Source organism: Dromiciops gliroides, chromosome 3 (assembly GCF_019393635.1).
Source record: "Dromiciops gliroides isolate mDroGli1 chromosome 3, mDroGli1.pri, whole genome shotgun sequence".
Classification (NCBI taxonomy): Eukaryota; Metazoa; Chordata; class Mammalia; order Microbiotheria; family Microbiotheriidae; genus Dromiciops; species Dromiciops gliroides.
The window spans coordinates 178,795,046-178,816,742 of NC_057863.1; the positions used below are offsets into that span (position 1 = coordinate 178,795,046).

Sequence of the window (21,697 nt, forward strand, 5' to 3'; positions counted from 1 at the left end):
GGACACTTAACACTTACTAGGTGTGTGGACCCTGGGCAAGTCACTTAACCCCAATTGCCTCACCCCCCCCCCCCCAATTTTTTTAAAAATTAGAATATAAATAGACGATCCTTGTTTAAGTCCCTCATGATTACTCTCATGTTACCTTTTTATTGTTTCCCTTGACTCCTGCGTTTGTACTTCAAAGTTTCTATACAGTTTTGGTCTTTTAATTAGGAATGCATGGAAGTTCTCCATTTCATTCAAGATCCACTTTCCCCCTCTGTAGGATTATACTTAGTTTTGCTAGGTAAGTTACTCTTGGTTGAAAGCCTATATCCTTTGCCTGCTCAGAGATCATATTCCAATCTCTTCACTTTTTTATAGCTGCCAAATGTGTGTGGATCCTGATAATGGCTCATTCTTGAATTCTTTCTGACTTCTTGAAATATTTTTTCTTTGAAACTGTATTTTGGCTATAATATTCTTGGGAGTTTTCATTTTGAGGCTGCTTTTAGGAGGTGACTGGTAGAATTCTATTTCCACTTTGCTTACTATTTCTAAGACATTTGGACGGTTTCTCGAAATATTTGTTTATGACTAATGCCGAAATATGTTTTAATGTGATTGTACATATATAACCTATATCAGATTCTTTGGGGAGGGGGGAGGAAAGGGAGAGAGGAAGAAAAATTTGGAACTAGAAATCTTATATAAAAACAAATGTTGAAAACTATCTCTACATGTAACTGGAAAATTAAATACTTTTATGAATTAAAAAAATTTTTAAAATATTATGTTAGGCTCTTTTTGTTGTTCATGGCTGGTATGTAATCCAGTGATTCTTAAATTATTTCTCCTTGCTTTTGTTTTTGAAGGTCAGTTGTTTTTGCTGAGATGCCTTACATTTTCTTCTACTTTTTCAGCCTTTGACTTTGTTTAATTATTTCTTTTTGTTTCATGGAATCATTAGCTTCTTTTTGTTCATTCAAATTTTTAGGGATGTTTGTTGCTTGGGTAAGATTTTGTATCTCTTGTGCCAAGTTGTTATTCCCTTTCCAATTTTTTATTTCATAGCACTCATTTCATTCATAAAAACATCTTTAACTCTTGCTTCATCTCTTCCAGGAATTCCAGTTTAACTTGAGACCAACCTGTTTTCCTTTGAGGCTTTGTTTGTAGGTGTTTTGGAATCATTCTCTTCTGTATTTGTGTCTTGAACTCCCTCTCACCAAAATTGCTCTTTATGGAGATAATCTTTTCTTTGTTTGCTTATTCTTCCAGCCTGACTTTCGACTTTATGTTAGGACTGGGCTCTGTGAACTTCCAGAGAGAATGTGTGGACTGGTTTTGCAGCTGCTTTCTTGGGGCATTGATTATTGTGTTTTGCCAGTATTTCAGGGACAGCTCAGGCTGGGGACGTACACACTTTCAGTGCTCCCAAAGTGGTCTGAACCAATGCAAAGTCTTATAACTACTTTCTTGGCCTGAGCTCTCCAAGGGCTGATTTGGATTTGGGTCTGAGAAACATACCTGTGAGTTTGCCACAGCTGGTGTTCCAGTAGACTGCTGCTAGACTCAGCTTGGGCTTAAAGGTAGAAATGAGAACCTGCTCTGTTCCTAGTGTCTGAGATCCATAGCTGCTGCTTGCTTCTAAACTTGCTCTTTGTTCATTAAACAGACTAGAGTCTACAGTGACCACATCTCATCCTTAGGTCTTAGTCCCCTCTTCAGTCAACCCTGGATCTGTGACCCAGAGCTGAGTAGTGAGCAACAGAACTGCCAGTTGACACATATACTCTTTCTCAAGTTCAGGCTTATCTGTGCTAGATCTGGGACCTCTTCTTGTCTGGAATGCTCTGCAGGGTCATAACTGGCTATACCCTGCCCTTGGTGTCCCACAACTTCTTTGTCTATCTCCCTGTGCTGCCCTGGATTGGAAAAAATACGACTCACTGTGATTTTTTTTCCATGGATTCTCTGATCATGATTCAGTCTGGGTACATTTCTGGATCAGTTTGAAAAAGTTGGGTGGGAGGGAGATTGCTGTACTTCTTCCTGATATTGCCCTATCTTGTCTTTGTCCTTTTTGTGAGGAATAGTTTTCTAAAGAATCCTGGAATATTTTGAGTTGGAAAATACATTAGAAGTCAGATTTTCCAACTCAGTAAGAGATTAGGAAATGGAGGGGCCAGGAGAGGGTGAGTGCTTTGCCCAAGGTCAAATAGTTAATTAAAAAAATAAGTAGCAAGGACTAGAATTTAAGTTCCCTGAATCCCAGCATAGTTTAGGTCCACTAAACACAATTTCTAAACAACCACAGTGCTCCGCCTCAACACATATACCCTACAAAGATTGTAAAAAAATTTCTTGCTTCTCTTTTTAGTGGGAAACTGAATGGGGGTGAATGAGAAATAGAGTTATTTAATAGGACCCCTGAAAAATCCACCCTCTGCTTCCTTGCCTATGTATTTGGCAGTAAAGCTGGACCAAAACCCTCCCAGGCAGGTCTCTTTCTGAGCCGAATGGTTGGGCTGGACTCTTTACAAGTGCCACCAAGGACTGAGTTGTTGAGGAGATAAAGAATTTATCTTGGCCCTCAGCAGAAATCTGGGTTTCAGGAAAGGGAGGAAGGAACTAGTTTGTTGCTGTGGAATGGAATGTGAAACATTTGCTGACTGATGAAAGAATACTTTTCTGTGTTATATTTTGGGTCCCCCCACAAGTATTTCAGGGTGACAATAAGTAGTAAGTCAGGACTCATACTACATACAGCAACCCTTTGTTCTGACCTTACAGAAGGAGACACGGGAGATTTTTTCCCCATAGAAATATATATAGGCACAAGGGAAGGGGGAGGGGGAGAATTTATTAACCCTTGTCTTATTCAAGGCTATTTGAGCTTCCACCTCATTTTGACACAGAGACACCGAGAGAGAATATTAATTCAAAATGCTTCAAAAAGGGCAAAGCAGCTGAAAAAAAAATCATGTGCAATAAATATTGATGCCAAGAACCTCATTTCCCCTAAACCAAAATGTTTTAATACTTGCAGAAGCTTTTGGCTTTGAGAGGAGGAAACTGGAAATATCTATACTTTTTGGAAAACAAGACTAAAAAACTGAGCGTCTTAAGTGTTAGGAGACCCTAAGGAACTGGAACGATGTACAGGCTTTGGGCCTGGGATTCTTGCCCTGGTGTCTGTGGGTTCAAGAACATGGATAATAGGAAAAAGTATATCTTTATTTTAATATAATTGATTTCCTTTATAATTCTGTGCATTTTATTTTATGCATTTAAGAATACTATTCAGAGCAGTCCATACACAGACTTCCATGGCACAATAAAGAAGATTTAAAAAACTCCTGCTTTAGGCAAATGCTTGGCCACTCCAGTGTCCACAGTGAATATCTTTTGAGCCATGTCACCACCCAATCTCATTAAAGAATGTATCGATCGAATATTATGAGTAGGGCACTGTGATAAAGACACAAAGGAAAAAAATAATCCTACCCATACATACAAGATTCAATCTTCCTCCCCCTTATCTCTGTCTAATTCTTCTAAGATCCAGAAATGTAAATCTTTGGGAAGCTAATTGTTTTCCCAGGCTAAAGAGCTCATATTATCTCCAAAAATCTGTAATTAGTCCATAGTGCATATTGGAACATGAAAGGAAACACTCTTAGTCTGGTCTAATGAATGTAAGCTCTTTGAGGACAGAGACTTTCATTTTGGTCTTTGTAACCCTGGGACCTCGTATAGTGCCTAGCACATAGTAGGTATTTTATAAATGCTTGTTGATTGATCATTTGGCAAACAAAGGAACAACAACCAAAAAAAAGGCTTTTATTAGGTCAGCGCATATGGCTAACTGACTCTGTCTTAGCACCTGCTTGTTAAGGGAGATAGTTGTTCTTGTCCTACCTGACTCTTTTGGTATGATGTCTTTGCAACCTGTCACCAACACCCACCCAATGCATTGTGTGCAAGGGAGGCCTTCATATTATCTAGTTTTATTGGATGGAAATCATATATGAAATGTCTACTGGAAGAAGAAACAAAAGAATAAATCACCAGTCACTAGCCCTGGGAGGCAGACTTTGTTACTCATTAACTACTTAATCTCCCAGGGATGCTCAGTCCCAATAGGAGAGCTGTATCATTTGACTTGATTTTTATAATAATCAATACCACCACTAGCGCCATCATCACCATTATCATCGGATAATAATAATAATAATAAAACTCATCTTTTTAGAGTGCTTTCTGGTTTCCAAAGTGCTTTCTTCACAACAACCAATAATTAGATAGTAAAAGAATTGTTGTCCTTTTTTTTTACAAAAGGATAAATAGGTTCAAAGAAACTAAGTGGTTTGCTAGTCATATATAAAAAGACAAAGCAAGAACTCAAAGCTAACTCAGATGCCAAATCCAGCACTCTTGTGACCTTGGGAAAGGCTATGCTTTCATCTGATTTCTTAAGACACTTAAAAATACTTTGAACAATCCTGGTTGCTCCAGTCACAGCCAATGAATCTAGTTAAGCTCATAAACCCATGAAAATGAATTATTTATTATTTCCCCCACTCTTTTTCTTTGCTATCAGAAATTCCAATTCAGTTCAGTTAAACAGAATTCAAGGCAATTCAATTTAATGAGCGATTATGAAGCACCTACTATGCAGAGACTTAACAGAGGCACCTAGGTGACTCAGAGGATGGAGCACTGAGCTGATGGTCTTCTTTAAATCCATCCTCAGACACTTAGTAGGTGCATGACCTTTAGCAAGGCATTTAACACCCCCTTGCCTTAATTTTTTCACCTATAAAATGGGGATGATGATAGCAGCTGCTTCTCAGGGTTGTTGTGAGGATCAAATGAGGCAATCATTACAAAGTGCTCAGCACAGTGCCTGGCACATAGTAGGTGCTATATAAATGCTATTATTATTATTTCTTCTTCTTCTTCTTTTTTTTTTGGTGAGGCAATTGGGGTTAAGTGACTTGCCCAGGGTCACACAGCTAGTAAGTGTCAAGTGTCTGAGTCCGGATTTGAACTCAGGTCCTCCTGAATCCAGGGCCGGTGCTCTATCTGCTGCACCACCTAGCTGCCCCTGCTAGGTGCTTATTTTAAGCCAAGATCCTGTTCTCAGAACTGTTGATTCAAAGAGAAAAAACGACAAAAACAAACACAATCCCAGTCCTCAAAGAGTTTGCCTTCTACTAGAGGGGGGTGGTGGTAGTAGAGGGGAATGCGACTTAGCACAGATAACTAAGCATAAGTACGTGTACACAGGTACACAGTTACAGGTAAGTACAAAGTACGTGCAATGTCAATACAGTGTAACTTCAGGGGTTGGGGAAAGACCTTGTATAAAAGGTGGCACCTGATCTGAGCTGTGGTGGAAGTGCTTAATTGTGAGTAGAGGAGGTGAGGAGGGGGAACATTTCAAGGACTGTCAGTGTGAAACAAAACAAAACAAACACCCCACATACACACACACTCCCAAACAACAAAAACAGTCCTAGGAACAACTTCATAGCCTCTTCAGGAGAAAGTATTTGGAATCCTTCCCTTAAATGGACGAATAAAATTCCCATCTAGTTAAACTATAGTATTTAGAAAAAGAACTACAGGAAAGAGACTTACCTCGAACACATGAAATGAAATTTGCATTTCTGGTGTAGGGGGAACCATATTTTGCAATGCAGTCTATAGGAAGAAAAAGACATATGTTCACATAATAAACAGATTTGAGAATGGATCCTATGATATCTTTAAGCAATACTTGGGAGAAGAAATTAGTACATGTAGTATGGATTATATTATATAAATATAAAATGCATAGTCTATTTTATATATTATTATATATTATACAAATATTATGTATTATATTTATATAAACATAAAATTTCCCTAGTTAATACAAACTCTTCAACTCTAACAAAAAAAAGAGAATTACTCCAATTAGAAGAGTCTACCTGAGATTCTACTAGGTATCAAAAAATAAATATTAACAGCTACTCAACTGAAGTTGCTATTATATGGCAACACATCTGATAATGTATACTGAGTTCTCTGACATGCCAAACAAGATGGCCAGCATGTAACAAATCATTGATTAGAGCTTGGATAGACTTTTGAAAAAATAATAATAAACATTTTTATTTAAAGTTTTGAGTTCTGAATTCTATCCCTCCTTCCTTCCCTCCTCTCCCTCTCTGAGGGGGTAAGCAATCAGATATAGGTTATACATCCACAACTATGTAAAAGAATACCATATTAGTCATTTTGTTTAAGAAAACTTGAATAAAAGAGAAAAAATGACATTAAGTGAAAAATAGCATGCCTCAGTTCATTCAATGTTCAATCAACATCCATTCTTTCTTTGGAGGTGGATAGCATGCTTCATCATTAGTCCTTTGGGATTGTCTTGGATCATTGTAGTGCTGAGAATAGTTGTCATTTAAAGTACTCCATTAAACAATATTGCTGTCGCTGTGCACAATGTTTTCCTGCTTCTGCTTACTTCACTATACATCAATTCATATAAGTCTTTCCTGGCCTTTCTGAAATCATCCTGTTTGTCATTTCTTATAGCACAATACTATTCCATCGCAATCATATACCACAGTTTGTTTAGCCATTCCCCCAAATGATGGGCATTCCTTTGATTTCTAATTCTTAGCCACCCCAAAAAGAGCAATTACAAATATTTTTGTGCATGTGGGTCCTTTTCCCTTTTGTATGATCTCTTTGGGATACAGACCTAGTAGTAGTATTGCTGGATCAAAGATTATACACAGTTTTATAGTTCTTTGGGCATAGTTCCAAATTGTTCTCCAGAATGGTTGGATGAGTTAACAATACCACCAACAGTGGACTAGCATCTCAGTTTTGGAAGAGACTTTTTGAGATCATTAAGCCCAATGCTTCTCATTTTACAGATGAGGAAACAGAGTTGTAGAGAAGTTAAGTGACTTGCAAGGGGTCAAACAGCTAGTAAGTATTTGAGGACATATTTAAACTTCGGTCTACTTAGACTAAATAACACTATTTATCAAAGGTGCATAAATGGTCTGAGAATTATGGGGTTTTTTTGGTGTTTTTTTTTTGCGGGTCAGTGAGGGGTAAGTGACTTGCCCAGGGTCACACGGCTAGTAAGTGTCAAGTGCCTAAGGCCAGATTTGAACTCAGGTCCTTCTGAATCCAAGGCCAGTGCTTTATCCATTGCGCCACCTAGCTGCCCCCTGAGAATTATGTTTTTAATTTGAAAGTCATTCTGAATTGACAAAATGCCCTCTAAGAAACACGACATCCTGTAATTAAGAATAAGACTTCTTGAAGGGACACAAGACTGTATACAGTCAGGTAAGCAATATGAAGACCTACAATTATGAGTCATTAGAAAGACCAAATCCATGATTGATTTCATACGGATAAAGTTCCCTACTTAACAAGACCTTGAAGTACTGTATATTGTAGTCAGAGGTTCAGAACTGGTAAATGCCTGTATCCAGTATCCTGTATCCTTAATATCTGACATTTCCTTAGTGTTTTAAGGTTGGCAAAACCCCTTTATATCCACTATCTCATGAGCCTCACAACATTGTCAGGAAGGTGCAAGAGATATTTCTGTGGTATTATTCTTGTTTTGCAGCTGAAGAAACTAGACTTCGGGGAAGTTAGATGACTCACCTAAGTTCACAAAATTATAAGTGTCAGAACTGGATTAGAACACTGGTCTCTCTTACCTCCAAGGCAAACACTTTTTCTATTACATTTGTAGAGGCAGCCAAATGGTACACGCTGAGGGAGACCTGAGTTCAAATCTAGCCTTGGGGCAGCTAGGTGGTGCAGTGGATAAAGCACTGGCCCTGAATTCAGGAGTACCTGAGTTCAAATCCAGCCTCAAACACTTTATACTTACTAGCTTTTGTGTGACCCTGGGCAAGTCACTTAACCCTCACTGCCCTGCAAAACAAAACAAAACAAAACAAAAAACAAAAACAAAAAATCTAGCCTTATATACTTAGTTGTTGGGTGACCCTGGGAAAGTCATTTAGCCTCCACCTGCCTCAGTTTCCTCAACTGTAAAATGGGGATGATTATAGCACCTCCTTAACAGGCCTGCTGTGAGGATTGAAAGGGATAATATTTGTAAAGTGCCTAGAACATGTTGTCCAATCATTTTTCAGTCATATCCGACTCTTCATGACTTCATTTGGGGTTTTCTTGACAAAGGTACTAGAATGGTTTGCCATTTCCTTCTCTAGTTCATTTTATAGATGAGGTAACTGAGGCAAACAGGGCAAAGTGACTTGTCCAAAGTTATGTAGTTAGTACATGTCTGAGGCCAGATTTGAACTCATGAAGAAGAGTATTACTGACTCCAGGACACTCTATCTGTGTTCCCTGTTCACCAAGACACCTAGCTGCCACACCTAACACATAGTATGTACTTAATAAATGCTTGTTTTCTTCCTTCTTATACCATGCTGCCTCTCTCAAGTTTAATGAGCTCCTGCTGTTGCCCATCAGATATAGGAAAATATCTATAGTGCCTAGAGGAAGCCCCCCAATCACAGGGGCTTGACTGTTACCTACATGCAGAATTCTTATTCCCTCCCTCATCCTTATGGGTAAATTCATTTAGCTATAACTGCTCTAACAGGTATTTCTGCCAGAAGGGTCCATATCCAGTGTATGGAGAGAATAAGATCTGAGATGGGGATAGGAATCCCAAACCCCATTCCTTTGAATGTAAAAGCACCCCTGCTCTGATTCCTGTACCTGAAAGATGTCAAGATTTTTCATTGCAAGTCAATTACAATGTATTATAGCAGTACTGAACAGGAATTTTAGGCAGAAATATTTTTTATTTGTAGTCAAAATTTAAGCCCCAGAAACAAACTTTTGAAAGTATAAAATTAGTGGGAAACTGACAAAAATGTCCTTTATAAACAGTGCCTTTGGGAGCATGTTCTCTTACCCATGCTCCTCTATGACCATATCATAGCATCATAGAGCTCAAGTTGGGAGGAACTTTAGAGGGTATCTGGTCCAACGCCCTCATTTTACATGTGAAGTCATACATATGAAGAAAATAAAACATAAGAAGTAATGACATGTGAAGAACAGCAAAATCAGAATTCAAATAGACTCCCTGAGATCAAACCAAGCACTCTTTGTACCATGGCTCATGCAGACTACTTCTAAAGGATAAACTCTGTATACAGATAGAATCTCAGCCAAACAGTGTTTCAGAAAATGCCTTTAGGATCAGCCAATATGGGTCACTTAGAAACCATTAAAAAAACATTGGCCAGAATGATCTTAAGAGTACCTATATCAGTCTATAATTAAGCAATCCTCCCCTCCACTTAAATTGTATGTAGGTGAAGCCTCATAATGGTACATTGCATTTATCCAATATAAAGTGTATCGTCCCACAGTGCCCATGAAAGAAAAGTCATAATTAAGACTCACCTAAATATCTTGGGTAAAAATATTCCTATGGGAGAAAAAAAGAAAAAGGGTTGATTAGTACAATGATTGACTTCTCAATCCAACCAGCAGTTAGCTAATGGCCAGTGACCCATACCAGCAAATGCACGGTCCAAATTTGGGGCCAACCTGGATGTTCTTTTTCTTAAATGGACTGAGATAGTCACTATCATGGAAGTAATGCATTTGATAAGTGGTGAAAAATAACAAAAAATGCTGACCCGGTTTTGGAGAAGTTCTTGACAGGTGAGTCACAGAATAAACATTGGCAGTGACTGTCCAGAAAGCCACTTAACCCATTGTGCAAGAGGTAAAGCCATTGGCTTTACAGAGTCTAGCTGTGGGCTATACAGAGTAAGAGGAATCAGTGGCTAAAAATCAAAGGGAAAAATAAAACATCATCTAGCCACCTGCTTCCCCTTTCCTTCCCTCTCGTGCAATGGTATCTGTGGCAATACCCTCTGTACAAAGTGACACTTCTTACTCTGAATAAAGAGGCAAATAAGAGAAAAAACTAAAGATGCTAATATGCGGAATTATTTCCCCCAAACAACTGGTGGACTTTCTTGATCGCGGTGTCCTCAGAACACTGGTCTAATGGCACTGCAAAAGGGACATCAGTTGAGAAAGTCATGACTTTGGAGGAGGAGTCATTCAAGACACAACTTTCTAAGTATTGGATTAACTCGAGTCCTATCCAAGGAACTTAAGATAATATGACTTAGGACTGGTCATCTAGTCCAACTCTCTCATTTTACAGATAAGGAAATTCAGGCCCAGGGCAGTTAGGATTTGAACCCAATGCCCCTGACTGCAAAAACAATGATCTTTCCAACTGAACTGTGACTTGGAGAACTTTGTAATTCTGTATAATTAAACCCATGAACCTTCAATTGCTTGCAGAAATTATTCTTGGGAAACAAATTGTTTAGAGGAGTTATATCAGGGTACCATTTATGAAATTCCCTCCCCATAAATCACTATAGGAATGATGAACAAAGGTTGGAAGGGTGAGGAATGAAGGATAGAAATGACTCAAGGGCTAAAGAACCAATGTCAGGGGCGGCTAGGTTGCTCAGTGGATAGAGCACCGGCCCTGGAGTCAGGAGTACCTGAGTTCAAATCCGGCCTCAGACACTTGACACTTACTAGCTGTGTGACCCTGGGCAAGTCACTTAACCCCCATTGCCCCGCAAAAAAAAAAAAAAAAAAGAACCAATGTAGAAAAAAAAAAAAAGAAAAAGATCCAGAAGCAGGACCTGGCATTTAAGCTGCTGAAGGGCACTGATTGTCAGGTAGATAGGTAGGAGGGTGTTGGTAATGGTTCTGCCTATCTGTTGAGTCTGTATCCTTTGGAATTCTTTAGGATTTTTCTGTTACAGAACTGGAAGTGTCACTCATCTGACACTTTCCTAGAATCTCTGCTGTATTCCATAGGGACAGCATCCATAGTCTGACTAACCTGGTAAAATAATTTCTGCTATATGAACTATAATCCAAATAGGAAATATGATTTTGCCCTCTTAGTCTCCTAAATTGATGAACAGTTCTGGAAACCTAGGAATATTGAGATTTACCAAGTTTCAAACTTCATTTAACCACAAAGACCCATTAATGTTAAATAAATTTACCTTACAAGTCCATCTATATGCTTTCAATAACTTTCAGATAATTTTCTAAATATTCAAAAATGCCAACCTTCTAAATTTGCACTTGTCTCATCCCATATTGTCAATGCCAATTAACTACATTCATCCTGTACCTACCTGCCTCCTTTCTGCTCTACTTTTTACTATATTGAGAGAACCCAGAATTGTCCCATGGGGTAAAACTACTTGATAGCTTTCTTTAAAGGCCTTGGTAATAAAGAATTTTCTGTGTCTCTAAAAGTTATTTTCTAGTGAAATTGTAATATTTGTCACTTCCAAGTTCTGTAAAAGAAAACAGCTGTATCAGAAGCAAAAGTTTGTATATAACCCTGTGTGGGATGGTTGCTAAGGGACCATTCATTGCAAATGTTGAGTAAGACCAATTCTGGTTTGAAAATGCTAAGAACTGTGGTTAAAAATAAGAAAATTACTCCCCTCAGATTGAAAAAATAATAATCCCAAGCTTTTGCATGGATCTCTTGTGTTCTCTTTCTACTTCTAGCCATGAATGAAATAAGACTAGACTAATTGCTAGCAGTGGAGTGAAAAACTAATGTCTGCTCTACCTTTTACTGACAGAAAGTAGGGAATTATAGCTTCCTCTAGTTAGAGTGATAACCAAATAACTGCAGAAGCTTCCTCCTCTGCTTAGACTTAATGCTGAAACATAGTGGCATAAGGAAAAAGTTGTTTACAAGAATCCTACTTAACCCTTTAGAAGTCTTTACAACCTGTCTCCAACATTCATGGATATTCTGTGTGCAAGGGAAGCCCACAAGGACACTGTGTGAAGGGCTATTGATGCTAAAGTTAAATCTTTAAGGTGGACAAAAGAAATGTTCCTTTCAAGCTTCAGGAATGCAAGTGTTAGACTAAGGATTAGTGATTTCTTTAAATCTAGTGCAACTGGGTAGCATCTTTTTGAAAATAGTGTTCAGTAATCCTAGTTAATAGTTAAAACTGGTCCTTTAAATGATGAGTTATGTTTTTATTTAAAAAAACATAACAGAGGGAAAATTATATTGATCACTCTTCAGTAAACCACACTTTTAAAGAACCTGGCTTTTGGAATGCTGTGGTCACAACCTGGGCACTGCCATTTGTGTTTCCCAGTCATGGTGTGTCCTACTTGCTGCCAAAATATTTTGGAACAAATTAACAATCTGTTGAGTGCCAGACTTGAAGCTTCAAACCTACAAAGTGAAAACAAGCATCATTCCTGACAAATACAGATTTCTTTAGAAAGTCAAGAAAAATGGGAATTCATTTATTCCTCAAAAGGCTTTTTACTAAGTATCTATTCCATGTTAGACATGGTGCTAGGCAATGGAGATACAAAAACAAAAGGGAAACACATTCTGCCATTTTCAGAGTTTATATTCCGTTGGCCAGAGAAGACAATTTTTACACAGAATATTAGATACAAAATATATACAAAGTAAGGTTAGCTAGATAACTCAGTGGATAGAGGGGTGGGTGTGAAGCCAGAAAAATCTGAATTTAAATTTTACTTCAGACACTTATTACTGTGTGACCCTGGACAAGTCATTTTACCGTTTGCCTCAGCTTCCTCCTCTGTAAAATGAGCTGGAGAAGGAAATGGCAAACCACTCCAGCATCTTTGCCAAGAAAAATCCCAAATGGGTTTAGAAAGAATCAAACACGACTGAATAACAAAAATACAAAGTAATTTCTGGAGGGTGGAGCACTAGCAGTTAGGAAGATCGAAATAGGTTTTTCTGTGAGAGGTGATATGAGCTGAGCTTTGAGAAAATCTAGGGATGCTATGAAGAGTAAGTGAAAAAGCTGTGTATTTGAGGAATAAGGGAAAGATGGGTGATGGGAGATGGAATGTCACAGGAGGTGAATTACCAGTAAGGGACCCAAGTTAGTATAAGGGAGAATATGTGAGGGAAATTAATGTGCAGTGACAGTGGTAAGGTATGTTGGAAACACTTAGTAACTGTATTAACTACAACAACAATGAAATTTATACAGTGCTTTAAGGTTTACAAAGCACTTTACGAACATTAAATTCATTTTATCCTCACAACATCCCTGGGAGGTAAGGGCTATTATTTCCCCTCTTTTATAGATGAGGAAACTGAGGCTGTAAAAGGTTAAGTGACTTCCTTAGGCTCACAAACTAAGTGTAAGAGGCTAGAACTCAGGACGTCCTTTCTCCAGGTATAGAGCTCTAACAATTGCCCCACCTAGTTCCCTGAGAAGCTTTAAAAGTCAAATACAAGAGTTTCTTAAGCAGTGTTAGACCTATGATTTATGAACATTAATTTAGCTGCTGTGTGGAAGATGGGTTGGTGAGGGGAGCCTGGGAGATACATTAAGAAAGGAAGGAGGGGCAGCTAGGTAGTGCAGTGGATAAAGCACTGGCCCTGGATTCAGGAGGACCTGAGTTCAAATTCAGCCTCAGATTCTTGACACTTACTAGCTGTGTGACCTTGGGCAAGTCACTGTAACCCTCATTGCCCTGCCAAAAAAAAAAAGAGAGAAGAAAGGAAGGAAGGAAGGAAGGAGGGAAAGAAAGAAGGAAATAAGCATTTATTTAAACACCTATTATGTGCCAGGCATTGTGCCAAATGCTTTATAAATGTCATCTTATTGGATCCTCTCAACAACTCTGGGAAATAGATGCTATTGTTAAGCCTGCTTTATAACTGAGGCAAACAGAGATTAAGAGACATTCTCAAGGTTACACAGCTATCTGTGTATCTGAGGTCCTCTTTGAACTCAGTTCTTCCAAATCCCAGGCCCAGTGCACCATTTCCTGCACTCACCACCTAGGAGCTAATAATAATACCTAGTCCCTTCCTCCCAGGGGTGTTGTGAAGATAAAATGTATTTAATGTTTGAGAGAAGGTACCAGCTTACATTGGTAGAAGGAATTTCCTCACCAGAAGCTCCATCTACCAATGAAGTCACAGAGGCAATCCCTATCCCTGTCCCTTGGTATTCTATCAATAACAGCTGACATTTATAGAGGATTTTAAGAGCCACAGAGCACATTATGTAATTATTTTATTTGATCCACACAATGACCCTGTAAGGCAAATACTAGAGGTATCACAAATAATGTATCATTTGCCTCTTCACAAGGGGAATCTAAAATGTGTATCGGGGAAATAATTTGCTTAAGGCCACAAAGGTCAGTGAGTGTTGGGGGCAGAATCCAGACTTAGGTCTCTCCATGTTTCTACTATACCAAACCATCTCTCTTCTTACAAACATAAAACAAGGTGAAAATTGCCTGGCTAATGAAAACCAATTCATAAGAGACATGGGAAAAAAAAAACAACCTAAGTCAAAAGAAAGACCATTCACACCCCCTCACCCCTTCCAAGAGAAAGAGGAGGTACAATATGGGACTGGCCACTAAACTTGCTGGAACCCATTTTTAAGAATTTAGATGGCTTACCCCATTGACATACTCCTAATCACTCTTCCACGGTGATATTACAGAATCAAACACAAACTAATTTCTTCTCAGGGTGAGCCCAACTCTTAGCTGTCTGATGCTTTTATCTGGGTCACTGAAATTTGGCTGGGGCCCCTATGGCTAGTATTCATCCTTATAAAGGACAGTTTACAGGAATTTAATGATAAACAGAAGGATTTTTGCTTCCAAGATAGGTACTGCCCTCCCCACCCCCCAGGGCTATGCAGTTATGAATCTGGTCAATGACTTTGTAATTTTTTATTAGCCTTGCCAGGAGAATGAGCCACTGAAGCTAGTATGCTAGGAGAACTCAAGCAATTAACAAGAATTTATTAAGTTCCTACTATGTACTAGGCAATGGAGATAGAATAACAGAATAGTAATGAGTGAGACAATCCCTACTAATAAGGAATTTATGTTCTAATGGAAATTTAACCAACTCAAGGCAAGTAGAGACTCCTAACTCAGAGATCTATTATAGAGAAGGAGAACATGGATTGGGACATGTTGTATCCCCCTCCCCCAAGTAGAATGTGAGCTCCTTGAGGGCAGGGAGTCTATCACTTTTGTCTTTATATCTTCAAATCTAGCACAGTACCTGGCACAGAGAAAGCATTTAGTAATTAAAATGCTTATTAATTGACTGCCAGAGTCAATAGCTCTGCTATTATAAGCTTCAATAATCAACATTTATTAAATTCCTACTATGGTATCAGACACTGTGCTAAGCACCAGGGATACAAAAAAAGGCAAAACACAGTCCTTGCTTTCAGGAAGCTCACAGTCTAATTAGAGAGAAAACATGCAAACAACTATGTACAAACAAAATATAGATATGGCAAATTGGAAATGAACAATAGGGGAAAGGTACTAGAATTAAGAGAGATTAGGGGGCGGCTAGGTGACTCAGTGGATAAAGCACCGGCCTTGGATTCATGAGGACCTGAGTTCAAATCTGACCTCAGACACTTGACACTTACCAGCTGCGTGACCCTGGGCAAGTCACTTAACCCTCATTGCCCCACCAAAGAGAGAGAGAGAGAGAGATATTAGGAAATGCTTCCTCTATTAAAAGTTGGATTTAGGGTCCCCTCCAAGCCATAATGAAGCAATAAAGGTAGGACTTTAGTGAAAACATTAACTGCTATTTCTTTTCCTTTTTTCTTTAAAACTGTATTGATGGGGGTAGCTAGGTGGCACAGTGGATAGAGCACTGGCCCTGGAGTCAGGAGTACCTGAGTTCAAATCTGGCCTCAGAACATTGACACTTACTAGCTATGTGACCCTGGGCAAGTCACTTGACCCCAATTGCCTCACCAAAAACAAAAACAAAAACAAAAAAACTGCATTTGTGCCTTCTGTTTTTCTATCACAGACATTTCTGAAAATAACTCCCATACTGAATTCCCTCTTGTAATAAAGAAAAAAACAAACCAAAGGACACAATGACCACTTCTAGCTGTGTATGCGACATCCTCCATCCCTAGTGCCCAACTTCTCTATCTAAGAGAGAGAGAGAGAAAGAGAGAGAGAGAGAGAGAGAGAGAGAGGTGTTTCAGCATCTGTTCTCCAAGACCAAGACAGATCATTAAGATTATTCAGAGTTTGGTTCCTTTCAATGTTTCAGAGTTCTTCTTATTTATATTATTGTATAAGATTCTATTTCCAAAAATCAAATGTAAGGTATATATGTCGGCTTTTATAAGCCTTTTCCCCTCCACATGTCCCAAATAGCCCTTTAAGTGTCTACTAGGGGGCAGCTAGGTGGTGCAGTGGATAGAGCACCAGCCCTGGATTCAGGAGGACCTGAGTTCAAATCCGACCTCAGACACTTGACACTTACTAGCTGTGTGACCCTGGGCAAGTCATTTAACCCTCACTGCCCTGAAAAGAAAAAAAAGGTCTACCTAGTTTTTAGATCATGTGTGATAATAGATCTAGCTGGCACAGTGGATAGAGTACCGCGCCTAGAATCAGGAAGAGTTATCTTTGTGAGAATCAAATCTGGCCTCAGACACTTATTAGCTATGTGACCCTGGGCTTAACCCGGTTTCCCTCAGTTTCCTTATCTGTAAAATGAGCCAGAGAAGGAAATGGCAAACCACTCCAGTATCTTTGCCAAGAAAACCCTTAAATAGGGCTGTGAAGAGTCCAACATGACTCAAAAAGGACATAACCAAAAAAAATTGTGTAGAATTTATAAAGTACATGCTAGAGTTGCTTAGGCACTTAGTATACTACCTGGCAGTAATTAGCACCCAGGAGGTGTCTATAATAATGGAGAGTTAATCAACGGAATCATTTCAGCATTAAAAAATTACACATACCTCCTAGGCGTAAATAGAATGAATTATTGGTAAGTCACTCTGGCCACAATAGTAAGTACCCAATAAAAAGTGGTTAATTGATTTCTTGAATCTCTTCTAATTTTTCATTGTCTACAGAGAGGCTGAGGTTTGGTTTTGGAGCAAAGAATAACTGGTTTGAGTCATTCCAATGCAATTGCTCCTCAGCAGGTATAAAAGAAAACTTTGACTGAGAAAGAGAAACCTTTTGTCCTTTATATATTGTTTTTGCACAGACAAAACAAAATCAAGAATAAAAAAATTACATACAGTATATTTTATCTTGTATATACTTGAAAAATATAAAGTATGTTCTTGGAGAAAGGCCATTCTTTGGAGCTAATTCATACTTTTAGATATTTTGTTCTCTGCTTCCACAACAGAGAAGTTAAGGCAAAGTTCGGAACTGGGTTTTAAACCATTTTGGGGGGTGCTGGAGGGCTTTCCTAGGTGAACAGAATGTTTAGCTGTGTGGAATAAAGTAATCTTAGTTTCCTAAGCATTCATTTTATTTGCATTCTTTCTCGGTTTGTTTCGTAAACAGAATAAACTGAACCTTGGGTCTGAAGGCACCTTGAAGGGAGTTAGTCATCCTGAACCTTGGGGCCTGCATGAAGAGGCCAAACCACAGGAATCCCTCCTGGAATATAGCAGGAGGGCCCAGCTATTGCCCCTCAGGAACAGACACTCTTAGTGTTGTTACTATTTTAGTGTGACTAGTCATCGAGTTACTACTAATAAATCAAATGCATTGCCTTACTTCCAAGGAACCTCATTAGGTCTAATAATAAACATGACCATTAATTGCAATTCTTACATCCTTGGCTACCTTGTGCAACTTAACAAAAAAGACCTGAGGCCTCTTGATACAATGGGAAAAGTCCTGGACTTGCAGTGAGAAGCACCAAGACTCAAGCTGAACCTGTCAGATTGCAGGCAAGTCTCTTCCTTGACTCTCAGTCTCTTCTTCTGTAAAATGGGGCTATCCAACAATGCTATTGGAGGGAAAACAATTTTGTGAACCTCCGCAACAGAAACGTAGGTTATTTTAGAAATGTGGGCTAGAACCAGGATATAAGGCACCTAACTCACACCATTAAAAGAAAAAGACTGTTTTCAAAAATCAGAATGGAAAAAAAAAAGGACAAAGAAAAGACTGCTCCTCTGTAGATGAGGTGAGAGAATATTATCTAATAGAGCAGACCATGTGACTCATGGGCTAGGTCACTAAGTTTCTGTTGGGTGTCACCAAGTTTGGTGATTGATACTTACCTCACTGATAAATATTGAGATGTTTTCTATGAGAAATAACCCAAGGAATCTCCACCCAACTCTTGTTTTTCTGTGATCATTAGATTTTTATTTTATTTTATTTTTCCTGCTAGCAGACCTGGATGGTTGCAGAAAAACTGGCCTAAGGAAAAGCTGAATTATTTTGAATTTCTAGAGTCTCTCAAGTACAAATAGCTGAAAGTGCTTCCGCAGACACTCTTGCTATATTCTTTCAGAGAAAAGGACAGTATTTTGGCTCAGCTCCTTACTTTTTTCAGTCTTACTTCTATGGCCTTGTACCTGTCACTTGTCCAGTCTCTCTAGGCCTCAGAGTTCTGCTCTCTAAAATGAGAAGGTTAAAATCCTATGTTTTGCAAGTAAAATACTAAGTGAGGCTGACATTCAAGGTCCTTCAGTATCTGGTCCTAGGCTATCTTTACAGCCATATTCCTTACCTGCAAACCCTGTATGCCAGCCAAACTGTTGGCCCTCCCACTTCCTTAATCTTTTCTCTTATGCTATTCTTTCATGCTCAGAATGACCTCTCTTTTCATCTGTCAATTACAATTACCTTTCATTGAAGACCCTTTCATGTATCCATGCTATTTCCTCTAATAGTACTTCCTGGTTCCACCAGCTGGAAACAATTCTGCGTTCTTGCATCACTAGAGAGTGGAACATGGTGGGGGGGGGGGGCGCGGCATACAGACATTGCTTTATATGGTGGTGACTGGTGTATAGGTCATGTCTCCTCTCCTTTGGGACTTGAGAGCAGGGACTATTTTTTATTCATGTTGATATCTGCTATATTGCCTCTCATGGTTCCTCATAATTCAGCAAACATTTATTAAAATGTCTTATTTCATTTGTTTTTAGTTGTTTTCAGTCATATCTGACTTTTTGTGACCCCATTTGGGGTTTTCTTGGCAAAGACACTGGAGTGGTTTGCCATTTCCTTCTCCAGCTCATTTTACAGATGAGGAAACTGAGGCAAACAGTGTTAAGTGACTTGCCTAGGGTCACACAGCTAGTAAATGCCTGAGGCCAGATTTGAACACAGGCCTGGCACTGTGTCACCCAGCTACCTCTATTAAGCATCTACTGTGTGCAAAGATACACTGTTGATGCTAGGGATACTAAAACAAAATGAAACAGTCCCCACACATAAGATGATTATTGTCTAATGGAAGGGAGAGGAAACAACCTAATAGAGAGGATATGACATATACACAAGAAAATGTATATCATAAGACACATATACTGTATACAATATTGTATATATGCATCTTATAGACATATTGTATACGTGCCTCTTGTATACAATATGCACATATTATATATGTCTTTTCTACACATATACATATACCATATACATGTATCTTGTATAAATAGGATGCATCTTGTACATATAGAATATACATACATCCCATACATGTACCTTACACGCATGTTATAAGCATTAAGCTACACATACACGCCACTCACATGTGTCTTACATGAATGTCACATACATCTTCTACAGTATGTACATGCGTCATATGCATGTGTGTTATCTATATATATACAAGAAAGAATGGAGAGAGGGCAAAGGAGATTCAAGACAAACTGCCCCAGGAAAATTTTCAGCAGCTTTCTGCTGAGAAGACTTTTTGGAGACAATTGCCTATGGATTTAGCTTAAAGGAAATTGGGATTTTGACTGACAAATGAGAAGGGAGCAGACTTTAAGCAGAGGAAATAGTAAAAGTAAAGGCAATGAAGTGGAAAGGTTAAGGTACATTTCTATAACAGGGTCCAGATAGGGCAGTGGGACTATAAAGCTTAGAAAGGTACACTTAAGTCAGACTGGGGAAGGATTGATTGAATGGAAAGCCAGCATAGATACTAGATCTGAGGAGGTGACACACCACCTGAGGGAGTTCAACAGGAAGTGATGAGGAAGGCATATGTGGAAGAGAGGAGAGATGAGGATGGAATTGGGGAATAGCTAGTGGTCCAGTTTGGCTGGAATAGAGAATTGGAGAAGGGAAGCATTAAGAAAGAAGTCTGGAGTGGTTAGGTGGCACCAGATAGTGAAAAATCTTAAATGCCTGCCTTGGGAACTTATAGTTTATTCTATGCACAATAGGGAATAAAGATATAAGATGGGCAGAACTGTGCATTAGGAGGAATAGTTTGGCACTGATGTAAAGAATTAATTGGGAAGAGAATGAATAGTTCTATTTCTATACCCCTCATTTCAAAGGCAGCTAGGTGGCACCATAGTGCACAGAGTGCAGGGCCTAGATTCAGGAAGATATCTTCCCAAGTTCAAATCTGGCCTCTGACACTAGCTGTGGGACCCTGTCTGCTTCAGTTCCTCATCTGTAAAATGAGTTGGAGAAAGAAATGGCAAACCATTCCAGTATCTTTGCCAAGAAAACCCCAAATGGGGTTACAAAGAGCTGGACACAACTGAAAAGGACTGAACAACACCCCTCATTTCACATGAAGAAACTGAGGCTCAGGGAGATTAATTGACTTGCCCATGGTCCCGGAAATGCTAAAGTCTTGGAACCAAGATTTGAACCCACATCTTCTGATTCCAGAGTCGGTACTGGTCCCAATATCCCATGAGTCTATAACAAAAGCCCAATGAGGCCTTTCCTAGTCCTCCTTAATCTTAGTATTGTACCTTCCTTCTGAGACTGTCGGCAAGTATACCTTGTTTGTATATAGTTTTTTGCATGTTCTGTCCCTCAATAGACTGAGTTTCTTGAGAGCAAGGACCTTTTTATTTTATTTTTTTGCTCTGTATTTGCCTTTCTTTGCATCCTTATGGGAAGCAAGGTGACACAATGACTAGAGTGCTAGATATAGAGTCAGGAAGACCTGAGTTCAAATCTATGCTCAAACACTTACTAGTTGTATGACCCTGGGTAAGTGATTTACCTCTGCCTTATTTTCCTTAGCAGTAAAGTGCCAATAATGATAGTACATTATCTCCCAGGGTTACAATAAGGATCCAGTGATAATAACTGTAAAATGCTTAGAATACTGTCTGGCACACAGTAAACGATTACATGTTAACTGGTAGTAGCAGCAGCAGCACAGTACTTGACACATGGGTGCTTAGGAAATGCTGGCCACTGGCTGACTGATAAAGTCCTGAACTATTGCAGTTACCATGTGAGTGTGGAGGAGGGGATGCATGTAATAGATACTATTGAGAAAGTAAATGATAAATATTTGAGGCATGAATGAAACGAGCAAATGAGGTAAAAAGAAAAACTGGCTAGCCAAAGACCCCATAATGAGGTGCTAGCACAATTGAGACTAGAGAGAAGGCAATTTGTATTGGAAAGAATATTGGTTTTGGAGAGAGAAGTCTGCCTGAGTCCTTCCCATGCTTATGAGCTACAAGACCCTCAGCAAGTAAGCTAACCTCTCTAAAGTTCAGTTTCTTCATCTGTACAATGAGAACAAAGATACTTCTACTACCTACTTCAA

General features: G+C 39.0%; 1 protein-coding gene across 1 annotated transcript in view; it reads right to left on the bottom strand.

The window, feature by feature from the left end:
* The window catches only part of GAS6 (growth arrest specific 6), a 101,974-nt gene that overhangs the window by 47,368 nt on the left and 32,909 nt on the right, over positions 1 to 21,697 (bottom strand). The window contains 2 exon segments of the mRNA XM_043990631.1: positions 5,632 to 5,694; positions 9,472 to 9,496. Of these exon segments, the coding sequence (XP_043846566.1) occupies positions 5,632 to 5,694; positions 9,472 to 9,496 (88 nt within the window).